The following is a 22,942-nucleotide window of genomic DNA, read 5'->3' on the forward strand; positions in this document are numbered from 1 at the left end:
AGATTTAGCAGACGGCAGGCGTGGCAACCACGCATTTTGGCAGCCACTGTAGCTTTGAGTAGTTCCAAACTAAAAGTAATGTTCAGGATGGCCTGTTGTTATTCCCTAGATTTCGCACATACTTTAATCCAAGTAAATGATTATGCTACTGCTACAGGTAGTAACCCTCATGACGTTAAGATCATCACAGGTCAGCTGTGTCTAGCAGGGATACTAGCATTCGCCACTGTCCAGTCGCCGAATTTCAGCCAGCGGTCACTTACTACAGCAAACACCTACGCTTATACTGATCACTGCACAATTTCCGGCAAGAGACGATCACAGCTAAGTTCGACAAAACACACAGGACAGCACTGTACACGTTACAAATGTGCACGGTACTGCAACCGATGACAAAATACCACATTTATTCACATAATGCTTGCACTCCCCACATTGGCTGCCAAAATTGAATCTTTTTTTTTTCCTCGCACAATCATTGCATCACCAAAATTACTGTCGCGAGAGCCGTCTGCCAGTAGTAGCAAGTGCCATCTTTGGAGCGCTACTGAAACTAACTGGCCTAGTTATGTGCACATGCTACCAGGCGGACGATTGCGTGCTCAGGTATATCATCATTATCATAGGTTATGCTCGCCGAGTTGTTGTGCAGTCTTCGTTCTGCCCTTTTCTAAGGTGTCTCTGTCTCGCTGTGATTGTTCTTTTGTTCAGTCGGTGTTACTTGTTTTGTTCCACCGTTTACTGTGTTCTTGGTGCGATGGGGCGGCACGCAAGCTATTCAAGTGCTTTTAAGCCGAAAGCTATCGAGTATGCATTAGAGCACGGCAACTGTGCTGCCAGCAGGCACTTCGGCGTCAACGGGTTCTGCGTACGTTACTGGTGACGGCGATTGCAGTGTCGACACGGACTCGGATCAAGCCTTTAATCAAAAGTAGAACTTTATGGTCTGCTGTGAACATTATGCCAAGAAACACAAGGAGTGATGGTGAAAATGCGTACGGCAAATAAAAAAACTTTAGCAATTCATACTTTTGGCGACCCTTTACTTTTATAACAAAGATAAGTTCTGCTTGAAAGTAATGTTTTGGTTATATATACAATGGCTTACCTAAGCATCCCGATTCATATTTGCTTTTAGCGCTCCAAAGCATTTGCTCGAAAATTTTCTCTGCATAATTATCGCACTCCCTAACTTCACATCAATTTTCCGAAAAAAAAAAAAAAATTAAGATATATTTTGTGTTTCATCACCTTAGCACAAACAGAAAATAGTTGTAGCTGTTATGACGAGTAAGAGTGTCAGCAGAGCGCGAAAAGCAAGCATTATAACTTGGTGATGTACTTATATATATATATATATATATATGTGAGCACTTTGCGAGTAAATATGGCAATAGTTGCTCACAGTGACACATCGAGCTTATCACTAATGGTACAGGTTGCAGACTACACACGCACACACTTTATTTGGCTGCAGTAGGTGATAGGTAGAACATAGACATGCCTTCACACTGCACCCTACAGCACCACCACGGCCGCCACTCCCATGCTTATGCAAGTACTCGCACAGCTTCGTTCATCAGTGCATAGCACTCGGGTCACACACTAAGTGATAATCTGAACAGGACTGCAGTGGTCACTGTCACATTGTCAATGGAATCATGCTCTCGCCAAAAACGCACACATTTCACACATATGCCGGCTGCTGGGTTCGACTCCTTCCAGCTGCGCCGCTAACTCATCGGACAACCGAGGCGTTTTGCAACCCCACCCAGCCACGTAGCAAAAACTATGGTTTCACCGACGCCTGCATAAAGTATACACTCTCTCTCTTATGTTGCGTGCAATGGTTGCCACCAGAGCTACAATTATGTAACGCAAATAAGCTCTATAAGGCACCTTAGAGTCTACAAGTAGCGAAAACTATAGTTTCACTGACGCCGGCATAAAGTTATAAGAGACACTGATGTAACAGACAATCGGGTATAAGAGACACCATTCACCCAAATGGTTGGCCACCCTATGACTTTCATTAATTGAGCCTCTTTTTTAACAGACATTGGATGTAGAAGACAACTGGCTATAAAGGACAAATTAGCCTTGAAATTTGGTACTCAGTCTTGCTTGTAACAGACATTTTAACATTAGATGCTGAACCATCCACCGCCAGCTTCAGTAGCAGCTACAGTGAAAACAGGAGAGACACATCTGTGTCATCATTATTAATTATAATTTCAGCTAACAAAGAGCAGGTCAGTCAGCTATGAAATGACTAAAAGAAGCCGCTGCAGTGGGAATGCAATGTAGATAAGCTCTCCAGGCTTGCCACGAAGAGCTCAAGTAAGACTGCATATGCAAGCATCTGAGCAAGCATATTGAGAGCATGCACGTTGGGTTCTCCAATTAGCGGAGCTTCCTATCACGAATTACCGTAGCTGTTGTGTCCACTAGTCTGAAGAATATAGCGAAAATTGTTTATTATGTTACAATGCAGTATGAACAACACATTTATCACGTAAATGCAAAGAAAGTGCTCAGGTGGTACCGCTGACATAAACAAGTGTGCCTAAAATGCGAGACATAACCAAGCCAAGACCAAAACAAATGGCATAAAAACAGAATTGGTTCTGCTCTGGCGAGGACAGATAAACTGCTCTGCTTGCTATTCAACCAGTTTCAACTCCACTCAGAAAGGCCTCGTTTGCTTTTCATTTATTTTTCGTCTGAGTAGCGACATTCACAGACTTGCTACTCAAAGCCACTGTTACCCTTTGTCAAACAAGCATAAATTTCTGAGGGATATTTTTGTGAGTGGTGTTTAATAGTTTTGGCCGCTTCTAACACCTCTGTGGTAAACTGGTTACTTTTACGATTTCGTGGCGCTTTTTTTACTTGAATTCTTGTAGTGTTACCAGACACATAACTTAGTTGCGAATCTGCGAACATAGTTTGCTAACACGTATAGCTTTGACACATTGGTCATGAGGCTCATGGCCTGATTTTCAAGCTGGGAGAGGCTGTATTGAACAGCTTTCAATGCAGCCATGAAGAAGACCAAGATTTACAACTATTTCAGCAGTAAATAAATATACGAAAGTTACAAGGTGTGGTCAGTGTGGTGGTCCACCAAGGAAATGAAATAAGTAAATGGAACCCATAGCAACGCTTTTTCAACATGGTGTACCCTTCTTTTTTGCATATTTTAACAGTAGGATGCCTATGGAAGAACAAGGTATGATTAGAAGATGTAAATGTGGTACCCTGCTTATAAGGGACCTCTTATATAAGAGACAAAAACTGCTCCCCAGTGCATGCCTCTTATAAAGGGGTTCAACTGTACTCTCTCTCTTATGTTGCGTGCAATGGTTGCCACCAGAGCTACAATTATGTAACGCAAATAAGCTCTATAAGGCACCTTAGAGTCTACAGAATAGCAGAAACAAATTTTCAGCATTGACTAAGCATCCTGCCGCCATAAAAAGAAGTTAGAGGGTGTCCTAGATGTCTCTCAAGAGGAGAATGGCGAAAGCCTATCTGTCCTCTCCTATAATTTGCGTCTCATCATTTGCCTCTTATCGGCATTTGTTGCAGTACTACGTACAATTATAATTGGTTTACAGGAAAGGAAAATCGCAGGATCTGTTCTCTGTGAAGGGTGAGTTAGGGCGGTACACCATCGCTCCTGTCGCGTGGCGTTCCTTGGCGCGCATTCAAGTGTGTGACTGCAGATGGCAGGAACGCTAGATAACAACACACCTAGCGGAATCTCACAGAATATGACAGATCTCGCGCACGGGATTTAGTTCCATGAGCCTAGAAAGGCTTTCGCCTTGAAAAAGTCACATTTTTGTGATATGAAATCTGGTCGAAGTTCGTTATGCACACTGTGCAGAATTTAAACGGAGATTTAGGTGAAAAAAGTACGATTTTTTTCGAAAAAGTAAATTATTTTTTCGTTTTTTATTCCCCCAAGCTTTCTCTTTTATTTATAAAAAGAACAGCAACAAAAAAGAAACAAAGCCAGGAGTGAATGGGAAGTTAGTGAAAAATGCAATTAAAGCTCTAGCGGTGGTTCATAAAGTGTGAATTTGACCAATTTCAGGCATGCCGCATTTCGCACCACAGCTCTTGAATTTTTGCAAAGAAGTAGGCCCAACGCTCTTCTCTCAGGAGCCATTTCGGCAGCGATGCATTCTAGAAAAATATATGAAGAAAAAACAAAAACAAAAAAACATCGTTTCCCGCTGATATCGAGCACTGCCACTGGCCCATTAAATCACGTGGTACGATCGGAACCCTGCCATTGGCTACAAGCATTCAAATGCATGGCCAGACGCAGACGCTCTTCCTTTGTTCCGCTGTCCCCAAGACGTGAACCAACGCTTCTGCCCAGGTTTTCCTCCTTTCTTCACCATGGATGTCGGCAAGAAATGCTATTTTGGTTCACGGAAGTTCCTTACGAGGCATCGGTATAAAGGAAGGCGCCCCAGTTGCATGCGGGGAGGTTCCAGTGACGGGAAGTTCATCTGTTGCTAGGCCTAATTGCGGCAAAGGCGATGCACCCTATTTGGATCCTTCTAACTTTATCCGGAGCGGAAAAACAAGCATGAAGGCAAGTGCGGAAGCAGTTATCTGCAAGATCAGCATGATGCAGGACCTCACGCGACATGCTCCGCCTGCAGGCGATGAGATTTCTTCGGCCGGAAAACAAAGACTCGCATCGTTTTTGGAACTATACCGCCGTAAGGACATGTCCGACAACCATAGTCTCGTTGACTTATTCTTCAAGTTGCGCATCTTGATCGTGTAATGGCAGTGATGAGACGCCCGGCCATGACGGTGCACCTTCGCCATGAACGTGAAGTTGGTTATCGCAGCGTGCGTGATCAGCGTCGGAGACGAGCAGCTTTTGCGGGTTTATGCGATTATGGTGTTTTATCGCTATCGGCAAAAAAGTGCATGCTGCTGCCAAAAACCTTGAACGAGCCAGACAGCTGACTGCAGGTGAAGCAGGATCCACGAATGTTGCGTCGCAGTCAGTCTGGAGTCTACTCTCGGAGAGTGTTAGGGAGCAACGTATGGGGCTGCTGCCTTCTGGCTTTGTTTACTCATCTGAAACACCCTTGGTAACATTCTACACAAATTTTGTTAGTATTGAGCGAGTAGTATTGTAGCAAAACATATTTTTTAACTTTCAGATGCATTTTTCTATTTTCCTCATTTGTCCAAATTTTAGAGTTTGTACACTAAAATTTGAAAACTTTATATGGTCCAATCACAATGAAATTTGGCATGGTTACGCTTTAGCATGGCCTGAATTCAAAGAAACAACTTTCAGAGCTTTTGCCAAACATTCAGTAAGATAATTTCAAAAGCATTTTTGTTGGGAGCGGCAAAACTGAAACATCACATGGGAATTTTGTTCTAGACACAAACAGTAAAGCATTAAAACACTACATTTTTAATGTTTTATTGAATTCTACTGTGTATTGGGAGTAATATGAGTTATTTTTAGTGTTCAGTTGTGCTCCCTGTTGTCACCCAAGTGTGCACAAACATGCATTGTTTTTACAATTGCATGGTATGAACCAAATGAGGTAGTATAAAAAAACTAAGAGCAGATTTGAAAAGAGGAGCTCAAATGCTTTAAATGTTGCAAGTTTCATTGATCTGTGACCAAAATTAAAGAAAATGCTTTTCTCTCCCCTTAAGGAGGGAGAGAAAAGCCAACTTTTTGAATACTTGAATACCAACTTTGAATACTTGAATACTTTGAATACCAACTTTTTTCTTTTCTTTTTGATAATTGAATGAAATTTTCAGGGTAGACTCATGGCACAGCCATTTGAATAACTGCAAAGTTTCATGGAGCTGCACACATTGGTACTCAAGTTACAGAAGTATATCAGAATGGTTCACATGGGTTCCTTGTACCATGCCTGGTGAACTTGCAAAATGCGTTGGCACTATGAAATTCATTATGAAGGTTCCTGAATAGGTACCACAGGGCAAGACAGAGCCCTTTTTTTTTAATTTCCCTGCTGAAAAATTTTAGCAGTGCATTGAGGTTAGTGCCACTAATTGGACTTGAATTACCCTAATTTTGATTGTTCATTATAAATTCTAGACTCAATATTTTGAAAAAATGAGCTTGTCTTGCCCTCGGAAATTTATTCAGGCACACAATAAAAAAAACCAGGTAGGAATCCGATTAGCGGTTCCAGAGATACTGCAGGAATAAGCAACCATACCAAGAAAAAAATTCATTCTGAGAAAATGGCCCTTGAAGTTTAAAACAGCGTTTTCAAGTCTAAAGTTTGTTTTTCACTGTAGCACGTTGTGCCTCCACCACCCCGATTCCCTCGGAGAGTGCATTTTCATGCGAACAGTGGACGACGCTGACGACGTGTTATTGCTTGCGATGACAGACGCGATACGGGAGGCCGAGATCACCGAGGTTGATATGGTCGGTAGAGCAGGCACGCTTCAAACGCCGGCTCCTTACGTTGATGCGAAAGATACGCAGTTAGAAGTGGCAGCGCAGTCGGTCTAATACTGGCGTAGCAGAGGCATAGAAGCGTCTCCGTGACCGTTGGCAAAGCGCTTCGCTAACTTCGCAATTCGGACAGCATTCACAGAACGACGGCGTATGCAGTGTTTTGAACTTCTTAGCGCACATCGTGGCCGACCGTGCGACAATCCACAAGGTGCACAAAACCGTTCAAAACACGCCATCAGAATTCGTAACGAGCGACTATCACGGCAATCTCAAAAATGGTGAAACGTGAAGCGATTCAGCGAGCGCACAAAGAACACAAGCTCAAAAGGGAGCCGGAGCAGACGACGCGCTGGGGAGGGGCCACCGCGTCAGCACGCGCAGCAGCCAATAGCAGTCGCGCGATCCACCGCGTTCTCACGGAGCGCGCGCTTTGTCCAATCATGGCCCGAATTCGAGACGCGGGAAGCTCAACAATCCCTGTGAGGCCCCCAATCACAAGCGAGCCATGCTTCTGCTACGCTGCGAACGCCGCCGGCGAAGGCAACATAGAAAAGGGCAAGCATTCACAAACAAAACAAGACCAAGATAGCGGCGCTCGGTTCAGCGGCAGAGAAATGGCGCGCGCGCGAAGTTTGGGTACTTTTGCCGTTCGCTCGCGACTCTGGGACTGCCTCGCCCAGTTGTAATTTAATTTAAAGCAGTTCCACGATGAATTAGGCGTTTATAATTATAGAAAAGGTAGCTTATAACATATACAGCCGAGATATGCACTTTTTGAAAAGCCGACCTTTTCGCGATTTTTCAACTTTCAAAGCCTGCGTCCCCCCTTAATGTTTCAGAAACCCTGCCATGCCGTTATGGGCAATAAGAACGCACAAGCCGCGACCACAACCTTGAGCACTATGTGCTGCCCACACATTGTTGACATTGAGGTCGCCAGCCACGCTGTGCGCAGAGGAAGCAGCCCACACAGTGCTGACGCTCTGATAATCAGTCCCGCAGTATGCATAGAGAACAAACGGCTTACTGCAGTGTGTAGCCCACACGTCGAGTTCCCAATCCCCAGTCGCTCAGCTGTGGTATGCAGACGTTAACAAATGCCCTTAATTATAAACAGATTACGTGTGAATACATTTCCCATGCTTTCGCATAATGATGTCGTTCATTCTGATGATACAAAATCCTGTTCGAATGAACGTCCATTTGGACCATTTTCCGGGTTTGAACAAGTGTCGAAAATAAGGAAACCGTAATGTCAAGTGAGCAAGTGGGTGAATTAAAATACTTATACACATGCTCCACGTGGAGCAAAAGTATGAGCCTGAATAAGGGTGCTGTTGCTCTAGCTACCATATTTTAATAGACTCTACTCGGACTGCAGAAAAAGGATACGCAGCAGACAAGAAAAAAGAAACAAGCATCCTCACCGGCTCAGTGAAGATGATGCAGGCCTTGCGATAGCTTTCTTGACGCGGGACACAGATTGTCGAGGTAACCGTCGTCGGGCAACCATCAGTTCACTGCCACTATCTTCGCCACAGCTGAAAAAAAGAGCAGGACATAAAAAAAAAAAAAATTTGCATTTAGGACAACGCACTGAACACTAATGCACTGCTGAGTACTGCAGCAAACTGGTGATGTACGAAAATTGCAATCAATCATTCGCATGCTTTGTTTCAAGTAAGGCCTGGGCCATTTTAAAAAAATCACCGTAGTGTAGATGTTATAGCTGCAAAAGCTGCCTGGAACAGGTTTCTGCAAGCTTACAGACCTCCTCCTTACGAATGGGAACAAAGCCAACAACGAATCGTCGCCACTTGGAAGAGAATGCCAGGGTTACACATGTCTTGCTACTTTCGCGATATTTATTTCATTGTTTTACTGCACTGCTGTGCGGAATACTAAAGCCAGACAAGACCATCAGCTGCATTTTGAGCGCTACTTGCATAGTTGTGTGCAAAAAGAAGTTATACACTCATTTTACACATCACAATTGATTTCAAATGGTTTTTCAACTGGTAACTGCATATCACTCGCTGAATGTAATTGCTGAATGGGCATACTGCAGCTCTCTTAGTGTGAAAATAATGTGCCTTCTAGCAGGCATGAAGATTAAACATTGGTACACGTGCAACCTATCTGTGATGGACTCTACGTCCCAACTGGAACTTTTAACTAGGTGTTCAGTTTGCTTAACCTTTTCCGATTTGTATTTAAACGGCAAGCATTTGGTTGGAAAGCTCTTTGCCAATTTCGATACAGTTGAGCCCACTTACAACGGCCCCACTTAAGACAAACGCTCGCTTATCACGAACAAGTCCGGTGCGACCGTCAAAATATACATTAGAGCTATGGCACTCTGTCTCGGCTACAACTAACATATGTGAGGCTAGCCGATCGGCTACAGCGAACGCCTTGGCGCCGCGGACCACTTTCCACATGCTGAGATTCGTCGATCCTGTGCTCTGCAAGCTGCGACAATCAGCATTCCCGATTCCCCTACGGCATTTCACCCGAGGCATGAGAGGCGGCGCAGACGCAGCAAGCGGATTCCCGGTTTACCTCTCGCGACATCTCGCCGGAAGAACGAGGAGCGGGCCAAACGCGGCAAGCGACTTCCCGGGTTATCTTTCGCGGCATCTAAGACGGAAGCACGGAGGAGCGGCGACACTGCAAAGGAAGCGCCGAAACGAAAAAACAAAAGCTAGCCAAGCATAGGGAGCCTCCCTAGCCAAGCCTAGCACACATGAGCCACGTGCAGGTCGAAGGAAAGGACCGACAGCAACATCTCATTCACCATGGGAACGTCAGAGCAACGGTCAAATTTGCTACCAATCGACAACGTAGCATGCAATCGTGTTGTCAAACCGGCCTTCCCTTCCCCCTTTCCTTTATCCCTGCGTCTCACATGACTGACAGTAGTGCAGTGCGCAGTCGTTTACTCGTTTCTCTTGTTTGCGGCCGTGCTGGTGCGCTGTTTGTTTCCTAGTGGTGTGAAGCCTATATTCAAGATGGCGGACTCGCCAGCGTCTACTTCGACAGTGAAGCGTAAAGCTTTGGACTTGGGCACAAAACTTTTAATATTGAAAGACCATTCTCAAGGTGCGAAGAATCGCGAACTGGTTAAAAAGTATAGTTTGTCAAAGTTGACAATATTCACAATACTGAAAGAGAAAGATAAAATCTACAAGTGTGTCGCTATGGACTCCGCGACGAGGAAGCGCCTATGGAAGGCTACATATGCAAACGTTGAAGACGCACTCCTTAAGTGGTTTCTTGATGCTCGAGCACGTAATGTGCCTATCAGCAGGCCGCTGATGTTGTCCAAGGCAAAAGACCTTGCATTCCTCCTGGACTGCCCAGATTTTCCCCCTGAAAATGGCTGGCTCCATCGCTTCAAGCTCCGCCACGGGATAATTTTCAAGTCAACAATGGCGACTCGGCAGCTGTAAATGACGAAGACGTCAGTATGTGGCTGTCAACAAACTTGGCCCATGTATCAAGGTATGCCGAAAGGGACGTATATAATGCCGATGAAACGGCCCTATTCTACCACATGCTGCCTGGCAAAACGAACGCTATGAAGGGCAACAAATGTGCTGGCGGTAAGCACAGCAAAGTGCGGATAATTGTACTGCTGTGCACGAACATGAACAGAAGCGATCGGTGCTTGCCATTTGTCATCGGCAAGTCCAAGAGGCCACGTTGCTTCCGCACTTGCATACCTGTGCGGTACAGACACAACTCAAAATCGTGGATGACACGCGAGTTGTTCACGGAATGGCTCATCGATTCTGACAGCAACATGGTAAAGAAAAGGCGCAAAGTTCTTCTCATTCTTGACAACTGTACTGCCCACCATGTGCAAGCTCTATTAACGGCAGTTGAGCTACTTCTTCTGGGCATAATAAGGGCATAATATGGTCGTTTAAAGCGGCCTACCAGCGCCGTGTTGTGCAGCAGATGCTGATTGCAGTTGATCGTCCTGCTGCCAATGTGCCTCTCTAGATCTCCCTGTACTCGGCGGTGGAAATGGTCAAAGCAGCGTGGATGGAAGTGACACCCGATTCCATCCGGATGCAGCTGAAGCGGGCATTGAAGACACTGAACAAAGCCAGCTCGATGACGACTTGTGGCGAAGCGTTGTTGACGCTGACCTGGCCGGTCGCGATATCGATTGGCAAGATTTTGTTGATGCAGACGACGCTGCTGCAGTCATGGAGTCTTTTTGCGATGAGACAGCCATCCGGGAAGTGCGGGCATCAAGCGACGCCGAAGCATTGGGCGACGACGACAGCGAGCCATCGGAGCCTGCGCCCGTAAGCGCGAGCACAGCAGTGAACCATACTGAGGAACTTAAAAATATTGTATATTTTAAGGCCTTGGGGGTCGAACACATCTTAGCTTTGAACAAGCTTGAAACCAGCATCATCGTACGCGCGCTTAAGAGGCAGACAACGATCACCGACTTTTTTCTGAATTTTTTTTTTTTTTTCATTGATGATTATTTTGCGAGTGGCCCACATATCACAACTTCTGGATACAACGAATTCAGCGTGACGCCCAGGCTCGTTATAAGCGGGCTCGACTGTATTACATTTGCCAGGACTCGTTTCGTAACTAACAACTCTTGCAAGTTGCTTCTTGACGCATTTTACGATGAGCTGGCCCAGGCCCTGCAAATTGCTTTAGGGCTAGTATTAAAAGCCTACATTATACGACAAAGAAATTGCACTAACACCCCGTCTCATATGACTGCCGGTGGGAAACGTCCGGTATGAAGGGTGATGGTGGAGCAGTTGACTGACACACATCACGTCGGCTCAGGGTGTTCCCAATTTTTTTAAATATGGAGACGAGCACACCTGATGACGCAATCCAGTGCACGATGGCCTGCGCACTGACAGTTCTACCGCCGGCTCAGACTATCCGCGTGACTAGCAGCCATCAATCGGTGCGTGGCGGCTCTCACCTAATCCACTTTTCTGGGCACTTTGCCAGCGAAGGTTTCCAGGCAATTAATTTCACATTTGTAACAGAACGAATTACTGTGAGCAGTAACAAGGTTAAATGCTTCTATGACCAGTGGTAGCTAGTTCGAAAGGAATTTTGTTGCGGCTTGAGAGAGGCAGCACATTAGTCCTAGCAACATTTGTGTTCGCGATGTACTTTCGCTAAGCGGGCTGTATACTGAAACAGAAAACATGCCACCAGCAAACAAGGTGATTGCAGTGAGAGCTATAAGGGCATATCTGCAAAACTGTGTAATTTGCACACCCTCTTTATGACTTACCATCATGACTTACGACTTACAAAGGCAGAGAGTGAATACGATTCAGGGGCAACTGCAAAATTAGTTTTTACGGTAGTTGGAAGTTATCAAATGGTTCACCCCTATGCCCCCAAGGCACCGCAAAGAAGCCACAGTGTTTCTCCTTATGAAGTCACGTTTCCACGAGAAAGGGCGCCTCATATGTTGGCTCGTTGTCTTTCTTTGATGCTCAGCCCCTTTGTACTTATGCCATGCAGAAAAAGCAACTGTGGCGGGTAAGCGCACGCTGATCAGTTTTTCACATCGCGAGCAATCGTTAGCACATGTCCGGTTGATTGCAAAACATATTTATATGACCACAATTTGTAGAAATTTCGAAAGCAGTGACTGGAAAATCGTGTTATCCGGGAACGCATTAACCGTGAGAAAAGTAGCGTAACACTATGGGAGATGTTTTACTGGCCGCGATTTTGAGTATATGAAATGGGAAATCGTATGAACCAGGAACGTATCGATGAGGTTCTACTGTACTAGCAACGAACTGAAAATTCCCTATGTGCACAAGCATAAAGAAAGGACCCATGCACAACAGGAGACACACACACACACACAGATGGTGGTAGTCCTCACCTGCCGTCGAGAGAGACCAGCTCGTCCCGATCCCCAAAGAGCGAGAAGGAAACGCCATGGGTGGAGCCCACAACCTGCGAGCCTCTGGCATAGGCAGAAGAGGATCCCAGGTCTACGCGGCGCATGAGTGGCAGGCTCTGACCGGGTGGGGGTCGCGCCAGCCCCAGGCGGTCAGCGATTCGCTGCCGTACCGAAGGGGGACAGGCCAGGGGCCTCGAAGACAGCCGCGACCGGCGGGTCTGTGAAGCAACAAATGACAAAGCCTTAGTCATCAGGACAAGTAGCTCAGAGAATGCAATGTAATGCAAATGCACATTCAACCACACTGTCATAACGAAGAGAAAAGGCAAATAGCACTCATCACAGGGGAAAAAGAATGTTGACACTGCTCTTTCACACCTTTTGTAAAAAGGTTTCATCACTCAATGCGTAATTTTCAGTTCCTAAAACTTTCATTTGCATAATGCACTCTCAAGCATTTCTCGCTATATTTGTAGGCTTGTGACATGCAAAAAAATGTACACTTTGGATTCCGTGGACGCAGTCAATATCCGGTTTTCTCAATATCGTTATAAGTGGACTGCACTGTACTGACAAACTTATACCCATCATCACGCACTAACACTGCACCTTTGTACGTGCATTGCCTTAATGATATTGTGACGGAAGTAAACAAGTGTCGAGCAAAGCCAAGATAAAGGAAAAAAAGAAAGAGGGAAACAAAAGTGTGCACTCCGTTGAACCTTGTCTTGTAGTGCTGTGTGAACCAGGCCTGTCAAACCTGCCTGAAGGACCCACAATTTCACGTCCGTAACGTGATGACGGAGGCCTTCAGGCAGGTTTGACAGGCCTGGTTCACACAGCCAGCGGGAAATATTTACTAATCTTAATGAAGCAGAGTTCCAGTAAATAATTGCACCGAGGTTCTGCATGCCTCTCTTATGTTCACTTTTTTAATCAGTTTTTACTCTTTAAAGCTTCACCTAGAGGTATTGTGCGAGCCACGGTAAATATGGTAGAGTGGTGTTATCAGCATGACCACACAATGCTTCTCCTTGTTTATGACTTCACGAGTACTAAGCTGTTTTGCCATAACCATTTTTTTTTTTGCAAGGCAATTCACCCAGGTGAAATATACTTGCATTTATTTCGTAATCTGGATTCCATAAGCCAGTGCGCTTTCGAGTCTTCATGCAAAAGCTGCATATAATGAAAACCTAGATTTACGTTCACTCAAACTCATCTGAAGGCATTCATAGCAAGTTACCCGCTCTCTTCTCATCATCACTGTCACCTGGTTTATAATCCCACATGGCTGGCAGACTGCTCAGACTGCCCAGCAGTCAGTCATTACCACTCGTTTAAAGAACTACTCATCAGTAAGCTTAACTTGCAAGCTTCTTGAACACATGATCTAATTGCAAGTAATACGCTACTCTGAATAACATTATATTTAAGTGCAAGCATAGTTCTATAAAGGCCAGTCATGTGAAACAACTTGCTGCATTCACCGCATTACTTGCTTCGATGTTGAAACGTTCAAATATATGCGCAACCCTACCAAGCAGACGTTCTCACATATAAGGGGACTCTAACGCTTAAAATGCTAAACTCCGTCATCACTGTAAGCCCTCCAGATTGTGAAGCTTCATAAAATTCCTATTCCCCAACACCTGCAGAGAACGGCCAACACTCACGGTGCGCCGGCTGCTCTTGCGCTTGCCACTCTTGCGGTGTGTCTTGCGGCTGCGACTGGAAGTAGTTGCCGTCTTGCGCCGTTTGGTGGAGCCGCCCTTGCCCTTGGTCTTGCGCTTGCGCCGGTGGCCGGTGCCCCGCCGCTTGCGGCCGGACGTTGTCTTGCGACTGGACGCTTTCCGCCGCCGCTTGGGCGTCGACCGCTTAGCAGGGGTTCGTTTGGTGGACGCCGATGACGATTGTGGCTGAATCCCAAGGGGAGAGAATAGAAAGGGCAATGAAGCAGATCCATTTTAACGCGCGCTCTTATTTGAGCTCGAACCACAGGCCAATGGTCAACGTAAACCTGTGAAAACGTGTAAGATTTCATTGTTTGTTATAAGCAAGTTCAATTCTACTTAAACATCATAGCTATTCTGTATGCTTTGCTGCCTTTTGCAAACCAATCCAATTATAACGGTTGCTAAATAATGTGGCAGACTCCTTTAGAGTTTGTGAGGTCCATAGCAACCTCTCCACAAACAACACACTCACGCGAGGCTCAGGTGAGCTCGTGGCTTCCTCATCAAAGGCCGCCCGACGGCGCTGAATGCGGATGCGCACAGTCTCACTGGCCCGCGTGCGCGCAATAGCTCGGCGGAGACCACCAGCTTGGCCCGGCCTGAACCGCGAGGCCAGCATCTCTTGAAACTCTTCCATCACATCATCTGGCAGGGGCTCATCTGCAATAGGGAAAGAACCAAAGATGTGGTTACAGTTAGGCCTCGCTTCAGGGGCCACGTGAATACAAAAATGTCTATCTTTCAGTTTGTATTATAAAGACAGAACTCCCACAGAAATAAAGCCTGGACAAACCAAACTTTGCTTTTACTTTGTTTTATCCTAGGATTCAATCTATTCATGTTCATTATAACGTGGTTCTCCTGTACAGTCAAACCCACTCAAAACGAGTTAAAACAATATACCAGGCCTAGCAATATACAACCATGGCACTCTCAGCTTTGCCATGTGTTCTGTAGTAACAGCCCAATTATAACAACGCTGTCATTTTCAAAGGAAAAAAAAAATCAAGTGTTTTCAAGGACTTTCACGGCCCTGACAGAGACACTGACGTTCTTGGGCAGAAATTAATGCCTTCAACAACAAGATCCCCGATTGTTTATTGAAAATAAACAAAGGACATAAGGCAAGTCACCTTGAAACACACAAGTAAATCATAGCGCATTTAATTTTCTTTACACTTTCTCAGCGCTTGTTCAGTATCACAGTAGCTGCCAGTAATAAACTGCCGCTGAATAAGTACATTGGGAAATCTTTTGAATTTTTTCTATTTCATGGTCAGCAGTTTAGGGCTCCTGCATCTTCTCTTCGTTTACAGTCTTCCTAAGGCTGTTTGATTTCGCACTACATGCGACATCAGCCTCAGCTTTTTCAGCACAGCTGTCAGCATAAGTCACCAAGTAAGCAACTGCCTTCACTGCTGAATTTGGTGTTTATTTCTTAGTACACTTGGGTAACGGCTCCATGCACCTAAACCTTTTTCCACGACTCCTTCGTAACTGTAGCATTAAGTATTCTGCCAGCCTTCTTTATGCCATCACACACCATTCTTAAAGATATACGGAAAAATTCATTCATGTTTTCCGCAGAGAATCAGCAACAGCACTAAGAACTTTGATTACTCCACCGAGGTTTGAGCATGAAGCATGGAACTTTGAAACACTACACATACCGTGTTTAAACTTTTGGAATGCCTGCAAAATAATCTGTCAATTAAGAAAGAGACTTAGCGGATTGAGCGAGCGCAGTGAGAAAGCGGCCACAAATACTGATGTTGATCGAATTGAGTTGACGGTAGACTTTGCAAGATTGCCAGACGTTCAGCTGAGCTGACAAGCATAGCTGAGCATGAAATTCGAGGACTTTCAAGTACCTCCGCACGTTCGACGGTTTCAAAGGCCTTGTGTATGGGTGTTTTATAAATCAAGGGTTTTGAAGGACCACTATGAACCCTGCTGGTCAGGGGCGTAGCCAGGGGGAGGGCTTATGGGGCTTGAGCCCCCCACAAAATTGTTTCGTACTGTCATACACCACAGACCAAAAAAACCACCAGAGCCGGAAATCAATCTGGACTTTGACTTTGTCTCCAGTGTGTCTTTTTCACGCTCAAGAAGAGATTTCGGCAGGAATAAAAGAAGCGAAAAGTGCATTTAGTTTTCTGAAATTGTTCATTGGACCATAGAAAGGAGACAAGCCATACTATCAGAGAAGCTGACAATGCACACAGAAATGGAATGCTGGTTGGTTGGTTTGTGGGGTTTAACGTCCCAAAGCGACTAAGGCTATGAGAGACGCCGTAGTGGAGGACTCCGGAATTTTCGACCACCTGGGGTTCTTTAATGTGCACTGACATCGCACAGCACACGGACGCCACTCCGTTTCGCCTCCATCGAAACACAGCCGCCGAGGTCGGGTTCGAACCCGGGTACTCCGGCACAGTAGTCGGGCGTCTTACCACTGCACCACCCCGGCGGGGTAGAGATGGAATGCGTGAACAAAACTAGGCGGGAGCGATACGCCACATGAGCAGCCTCCGCAGGCCAAACTCGATCTTCTGACGCCGCGTTGTCTTCTTCCTCTCGGGCCTCTTGTTCACACTGAATCTCGGTGTTTTTAGCCGCTATGTATGCTCCGGTAGAAAGTCTGTCGAAGTGGTTTGCTGAGAGTCCTCGTCTGTTCGTACCACTTCAGTTTGTTAGAGTGCAAATGCCGCATTATAATCAAAGTTATAAGCATACTGGAGAGAGTGCAGACAACCATTTCATCTGCGGGTCCGTCAGAAAGACTACATATTCGAACTAATATTAATTGTATGGCTGGAAAACTGGCTATGATGAATTTTCAGTTCTGCATTTGCTAAATTAAACAAATGATTTTCGTCTGAAACAATACATGTGCAGGATACTCAATGGAACATATTCTTTCGCGCAATCTCTGCATCCCGGCATGCGAAATTTATAGCGCAGTTGAGAGGTGACAGGTTAGTGATAGATATCTCGATACCGAGGGGGCTAAGCAGCAACGTCAGCCCCCTCGAAAAACATTTCTGGCTACGCCACTGCTGCTGGTCAATAAGAGAAAACCGTAACAAAACCACAGAAACGTTACACATAGGCTATGTTTGTCATATGCATTCTCCCATCAGCAGACGAGGTGCACATGTTTTGCCAGATGGTTTCTTTTTTCCTGCCTGCCATCACCCTTCTACCAACACTGCAAGCTTATCAAATTTCCACCTGAGAATCACTTCACTGGGGAAGCCAGTGATGCAAAGGTTCAGGGAATTCAAACCCATATAGCAATGATGGAGAGATGACCACCTTATGGATGTCATGGTCATCCCAGCTGTCATCAGCACAGATAATGATGGCAAACAGGAACAGCAAGTTATGTCGCTTCAATAGGCCTCAAAAACAAACGAGGCTCTCCGAGACTTTAAAGATCTCCCACTTGGCTATGAGTAGCAGTTAGGTGACCCACGGAAAGCACTTAGATTTCTGCATAGCCATCAAGCTGACTGATATAAATTTCTCTTTTTAACCGCTCACTCCAATGTATTTTATTTTGTTTTGCACTCAAATTTCCTTTTGCTTTTATTTTTAGCACTAGAGAGATTTAGTATAATTTGATCCACAGTCTGTCATTGTGACCCTCTACCGCGTGTGGCCGGTGCACACGCAATGATTAGTTCAGACATGGCAGGTCTATGTGCCGACTTCCAGCAAGTGGTGCCAAGGGGATTTGGGCAAGCGCAGTTAAACGTGCAGTGGTGGATTATGGTAACGGATCGTGGAACACCAAAACTCTCTACTAAGCTGACGTACTTCACAGCGCACCAGCTGTTCTCTCTCTAATTTTTTTTTTTACCTACTTGTCATCGCAGACCCTCTAATGTGCTTTTCTGTTCAAAGTGCACCCAGCGGTTTAGTGACCGAAGTTTCACCCAAGCGAGAGAGGGGTCGCCCACCTTCAACAGGAGCGTGGTCGGGGGCACAGTCGGGGCAGTACCACTCCTCAATAGGCACAGAGTCCAGTGGCGGGTTGAGGCACTCGCAGTGGTAGCCCAGATCACAGGCATCGCACAGCAGCAGCCGGTCTTCGTGGTCGCAGCGGCCGCACACCTCGCAATAAGTGAGGTCCTCCTCCTCTTCTCCTTCCCCCTGCTCCCCTTCGCCAGGAGCTGGTACCGAAATCTGGTGCACTACCCGGTCCCCCTTGCGCACCAGGATGAGCCGGAACACCGACCGGTCCACGGGGCAGGTGTTCATGTTCTGCACACACAAAAAATGCAAAGCATAAGACCGAAAGCAAAGTAGGGAAAGAAAAGGGGGCCTTCCCACTGACGCTCAGAGCAAACTGTTCCCAATTAGCTGAATTTCACTTTGGCCAAAAACGTTTGGCACTAACAAACGCACAAAAGAAAAGACGGCATTCCTGAGCTCCCAGAATGCCACATAATTTAGGCGTGTAGGGTCGCTTTTTCAAATGCTGCATTCAAAAGCTGAACCAAATTATACACCTGCCCATCCAGCCTCTGGCCGCACGTAGTGAACAAACTTTTCTCACAGCACTGAATGTACCTCGCATCACCAGTGCAGACTTCTGAATTCAGCAGACACCAGCAGCTACAGTCGAACCCGGATATATCGAACTCGAAGGGGATCGCGAAATAGTTCGATATATCGCTAATTCGATATACAGAAATCGGCTTGGGATGGCGCTTACGATGCGAAAAAACGATACGGTATTTGTCGCGTAATCAACTCACTGGCATAATGAACCCACCCCCCACTTTTGCACTCGAGAATTCGGAGGAAAAAAAAAGCGTTAATTGTGGTATACTCACTGAAAATTGTGTAGACATTAACTTTTTTCTCGTTCAGTTATTTTGAGTGACGCACGAATTGGAATAAAACGAAGTCATCCACACGTCTAATGCCCATAGACATTAAATGCGTGGATGAGCTCATTAATTGTGTTCCTATGTGAGCATGCAATAGATTGTCGAATATATTAATATGTTAAAAGTTGATTTTTTTACTGTTAACCGGAGTAATACATATGCTCCATATCATAGCATTATTCGCCTGTAGTTTGTATCTGCTCTTTCCTAAATTGTATTCTACAAAGTATACGTGTGTCATCTCGTACGTCTATTTAACTAGTGAACAATTTGCAATCGAATCCCTTTTGGCCAGCTCGCTCACATGCAAGCGATTAAGCGATCTCAGCGACGAGCGGCAGCGACAGAGCAAAAGATTTCCAACTTGTTGGAACTGCTTCCCTCTGCCGTACGAGCCACCGTGGCAGCTCAAAACAAGGTTATCGCTTGCATGTCGCACTCAGTTTCGGTTGTCTCATTCGCAGCTCATTTCTTGGCAGCGTGCCAAGATGCTGCGCAGGGATAACGGTCCCGGTGTGTTTATCTTTTGATAGCTCCTGCTGCGGCGGGGAGCGAACTTGGCAGACTGCCCATGATGGCTTGATTGCACAAGCCTGGTTCGATTTATCACGCCGCGCTTGGGGCAGGCGTAGTCTACTGCCACAAAATCATTGGAAAGCGTGATAAAGTAGCTGCAAATGCTGTTTGAAGCGAATGCTATAAGCCGGTGTCATGATTGCAGCTGACCGCATGCTTTCTTTGATTCATACATGCAAGGATAAACGACTCCAGCAAAAAAAAAAAAAAAGAAAGAGCCGCTTCGTAACGCCATATCTTACGCTACGCCGCGAGTACAGCACAACGATAAGAACAAACGACTCGAAAAAAAAAAAAAAAAAGATATGCCGCTTGTTAACTTCCGCAGGCGCCATAGCCACATCAGCCGCCGCGCGCAGAGGGTTCGTAACACACCTGGAGAAAGCGTCCGACGTTCTGTCTGAAAACGGGCCTTCGCGCATGCTACTGCGAACGAAGGCCGGGAAAGAGGAAGGAGAGAGATAGCTCGGCAAAAGAATGGGCACACCCTTGCGCTTCGCTCTATTGTGTTTTTCCCCTCTCGTTCCCACCGGTTCTTTCTGGTTCATTCACGCACATGGCTTGCAAACGTCACGTGCTGGCGCGCGGGAAACGATAACAGCAGATGCGCGCGCCTTTGGAGAATGGGCGCGGCGCTGCCCTAGCCGAACTGTCCCCTCTCATTCCTTCCGCGCGTGGCTTGAAAACGTCATGCGGCAAACGGCCGAGGGTGATGCGATCGTCTTTGGGGAAGGCACACTTTCCAGTGCGTGGTGCGGAGTTCGATAATATATCAAACGACCGGTGAAGTTGAGTTCGATATATGACGCGGCTTTCCTATACTTTTACATGGGATTTTCAAGGGGATAGTCCATGAGTTCGATATATCCGGGTTCGACTGTATCAGTGCCAAAACGTGTTTGAATTCTTTTTTGCATGGCTACCATATAAACTGGAATGTAAGTCAAGACTTTTTCTCAAAAGAAGCAAGCTAAATTCGCCCCTCATCTTGTATAGCGGTCTTTAGCAGAATTTGAGGCACAGTCTGGCAACAAGTGGCGTGCCTGTTCGTGAACGGACAGCCAAAACCTTATCGACATGCTGCAGTTGCTGGCATTTTTTGTTTCAATCCCAAGCGCATGTATCTACGCGTGCACTCTTTCTTTCGACCTATGAGAGTATAAAATGCCTTTTAGCAATGTATAATGGCACGCGGAGGCAGTTTATAGTGGCTTTCCAGAAAAAGTGATGTTCACTGGAGCGAACAGCAACATGGCCGCTCTCCCAGTGATAGTTCAGCGGTTCAGAAAAGAATGTGCGGTGCCGTGGACAAGATTAGCTGTTCGCATGCAACTTTTCAAGAAATGCTGCATAAGCAGCCCGCTTGATGGAACTCGATGACACACTCTGGAAGGTGGCAAGCAGCAAAGAGTCGTCTTCCAACGACGCTGCTGAAAGTTTGGAGCGTGATCGTAGCTTCAGTGATGCAGGGTCACAACCGATGTTGTAAATATATGCACTTGTCCACGTTTATTTTTTTCTTGTTCTATTTTTTCTTTTTTCTTTTTTTTCACTTCGTGTTAAGGGGGTCGACCTGTATTCTTACTCTACCTATAATACGGTTCATATGGTAGATGCTAAACTTGCTTTTCAGGTTATCATTAACAGACAAGCCCCATAGCATGAGCACTTTGGGGTATCCAAATGTTCGAAATTTGCAATATGAATCAAACATGTTTGTTATTCGAATCATTATTTGAAGAACTGATATTCAGAATTTTCTAATTCACCTCAGTTTCACTGCAGACGGTTCGCCACAATGCTTGAATGCATGGACTATGAAATGAAGTGCCCTCAAATGCAACAGGGTCATTTTGTGTGAAGAGGAATCTTCCCGACATTGTGCACAAAGCGAAGCACTTAACAATACTGGGAAAAATATGTCATTCTCACTAGGGTTTCATCTGAAACTATTGTGTAGGTGTTCATCAGTTGAAATTACTGTGATGCAAACAGTTTTCGGCTGTTTTTTTTTCATGCCCATTCAACAATTTGAGCCTTCGCTCAATTCGGACATTTCTACCGGTCCGATGAAGGCCAAATTAACTAGAGTTTACTATAATCTGCAGTGATATGACAGCTCCTCCCAGTTTCAAGCAAGCCCTTTCTGCACAAGGAACTGATATACAAAACCCTGTGTAAAAATTTATACTGATACTTCTGCGAAATTCTAATTTAACTTCATTTGCTACTGCCATGAAAAATCTCGAATGAACAAACGAACGTTTGCCATCTTAAAAATTTTTCATTCTTTTCTTTTTTTCCTGATCCGACATTCGATATGCAGAGGAATTATTTTTTCCTTATTCGAATTTGATTCGGATCAAAAATTTTAGTATTTGCACACCTCGACTTTAAATGCTAAGAGACACCGATTCGTGGTATCCATGGCACCCGAGGAAACTCAAATCATGGAACAATGCTGACTACAAGTAAGGCCTCTGTAGAATCTGTCTTTCTGCCTATGGCAATGGCTGCCATCGTTGCTGTAATCTTGCTTGGAACGATTCATAGAGGCAAGTTGGGGCAACATCATTGTCCAAAGCAGAACACAACCAGATGACAAAGATAAGAACCCACACTGTTTTGTTGCTACAGTTTTCTATGCCCCACGAGTTTGTTGTATAGAGTCCATTGTATAAAGTGCATGCTTACAGCCGCCAATAGCCTTTAAGCAGTCTTGCGGTACATCATTCAAGTGCAAGGTTGTGCCCCCACCTTGGCCCACTCCTGGATGCAGTCGAGACAGAAGACGTGGTCGCAGCTCTCGGGCGTGCCCACCTCTTGACCCAAAAAGCGGTTCAGACAGACGGCACATCTCTCTGCCTGTGCATCGCTCAGGTCACTGTCGCTGGCCTCACCCGCAGCGTCGGCTGCCTTGCTGCGAGAGGCGGGCAGGCTCTTCTTGGATGTTGCCGCAACTGCTGCCACAGTCATCTGCTGCTGGCAGCCCTCCAGGAGCAGTTCTGTGAGGCAAAGTTGAACCGTTCATTTGCTCTATTGACACTGCCAAGAGCAAGAGGAATGCAAACATTACACCAAATCGAAGCATGGTGCCCGCCACACATGGTCTCCACCATGACTGCAACCGTACAGGCAACACTACGTCGCCTGCGGCCGGCAAACTTAAGCCCAGCTTCCGCATCTGGTAAGGATAGTGGCGAACCAAGTGTTACGAAACCAAGGCGCTTTGTAGGCCTTAAGAGTCCATCTGCAGCATCTACACCGACGCTTGACAGTAAAACATACTGCACGTAAATGATCTTTA

General features: G+C 45.8%; 1 protein-coding gene across 6 annotated transcripts in view; it reads right to left on the reverse strand.

Annotated features, from left to right (window-relative positions):
* Nucleotides 1-22,942, reverse strand: part of LOC146190496 (uncharacterized) — a 54,930-nt gene that overhangs the window by 13,143 nt on the left and 18,845 nt on the right. For all 6 annotated transcript variants that reach the window (XM_084600906.1, XM_084600909.1, XM_084600908.1 and 3 more), the window contains 6 exons: nucleotides 22,393-22,640; nucleotides 18,124-18,427; nucleotides 14,631-14,818; nucleotides 14,099-14,341; nucleotides 12,402-12,640; nucleotides 7,927-8,040 (listed from right to left, as the gene is read on the reverse strand). In XM_084600906.1, the coding sequence (XP_084457032.1) occupies nucleotides 7,927-8,040; nucleotides 12,402-12,640; nucleotides 14,099-14,341; nucleotides 14,631-14,818; nucleotides 18,124-18,427; nucleotides 22,393-22,640 (1,336 nt within the window). The remainder of the gene's footprint in view (nucleotides 1-7,926; nucleotides 8,041-12,401; nucleotides 12,641-14,098; nucleotides 14,342-14,630; nucleotides 14,819-18,123; nucleotides 18,428-22,392; nucleotides 22,641-22,942) is intronic.

The sequence above is a fragment of the Amblyomma maculatum genome, chromosome 4 (assembly GCF_055883805.1).
Source record: "Amblyomma maculatum isolate TAMU_Amacu chromosome 4, ASM5588380v1, whole genome shotgun sequence".
In the NCBI taxonomy this organism is placed as follows: domain Eukaryota; kingdom Metazoa; phylum Arthropoda; class Arachnida; order Ixodida; family Ixodidae; genus Amblyomma; species Amblyomma maculatum.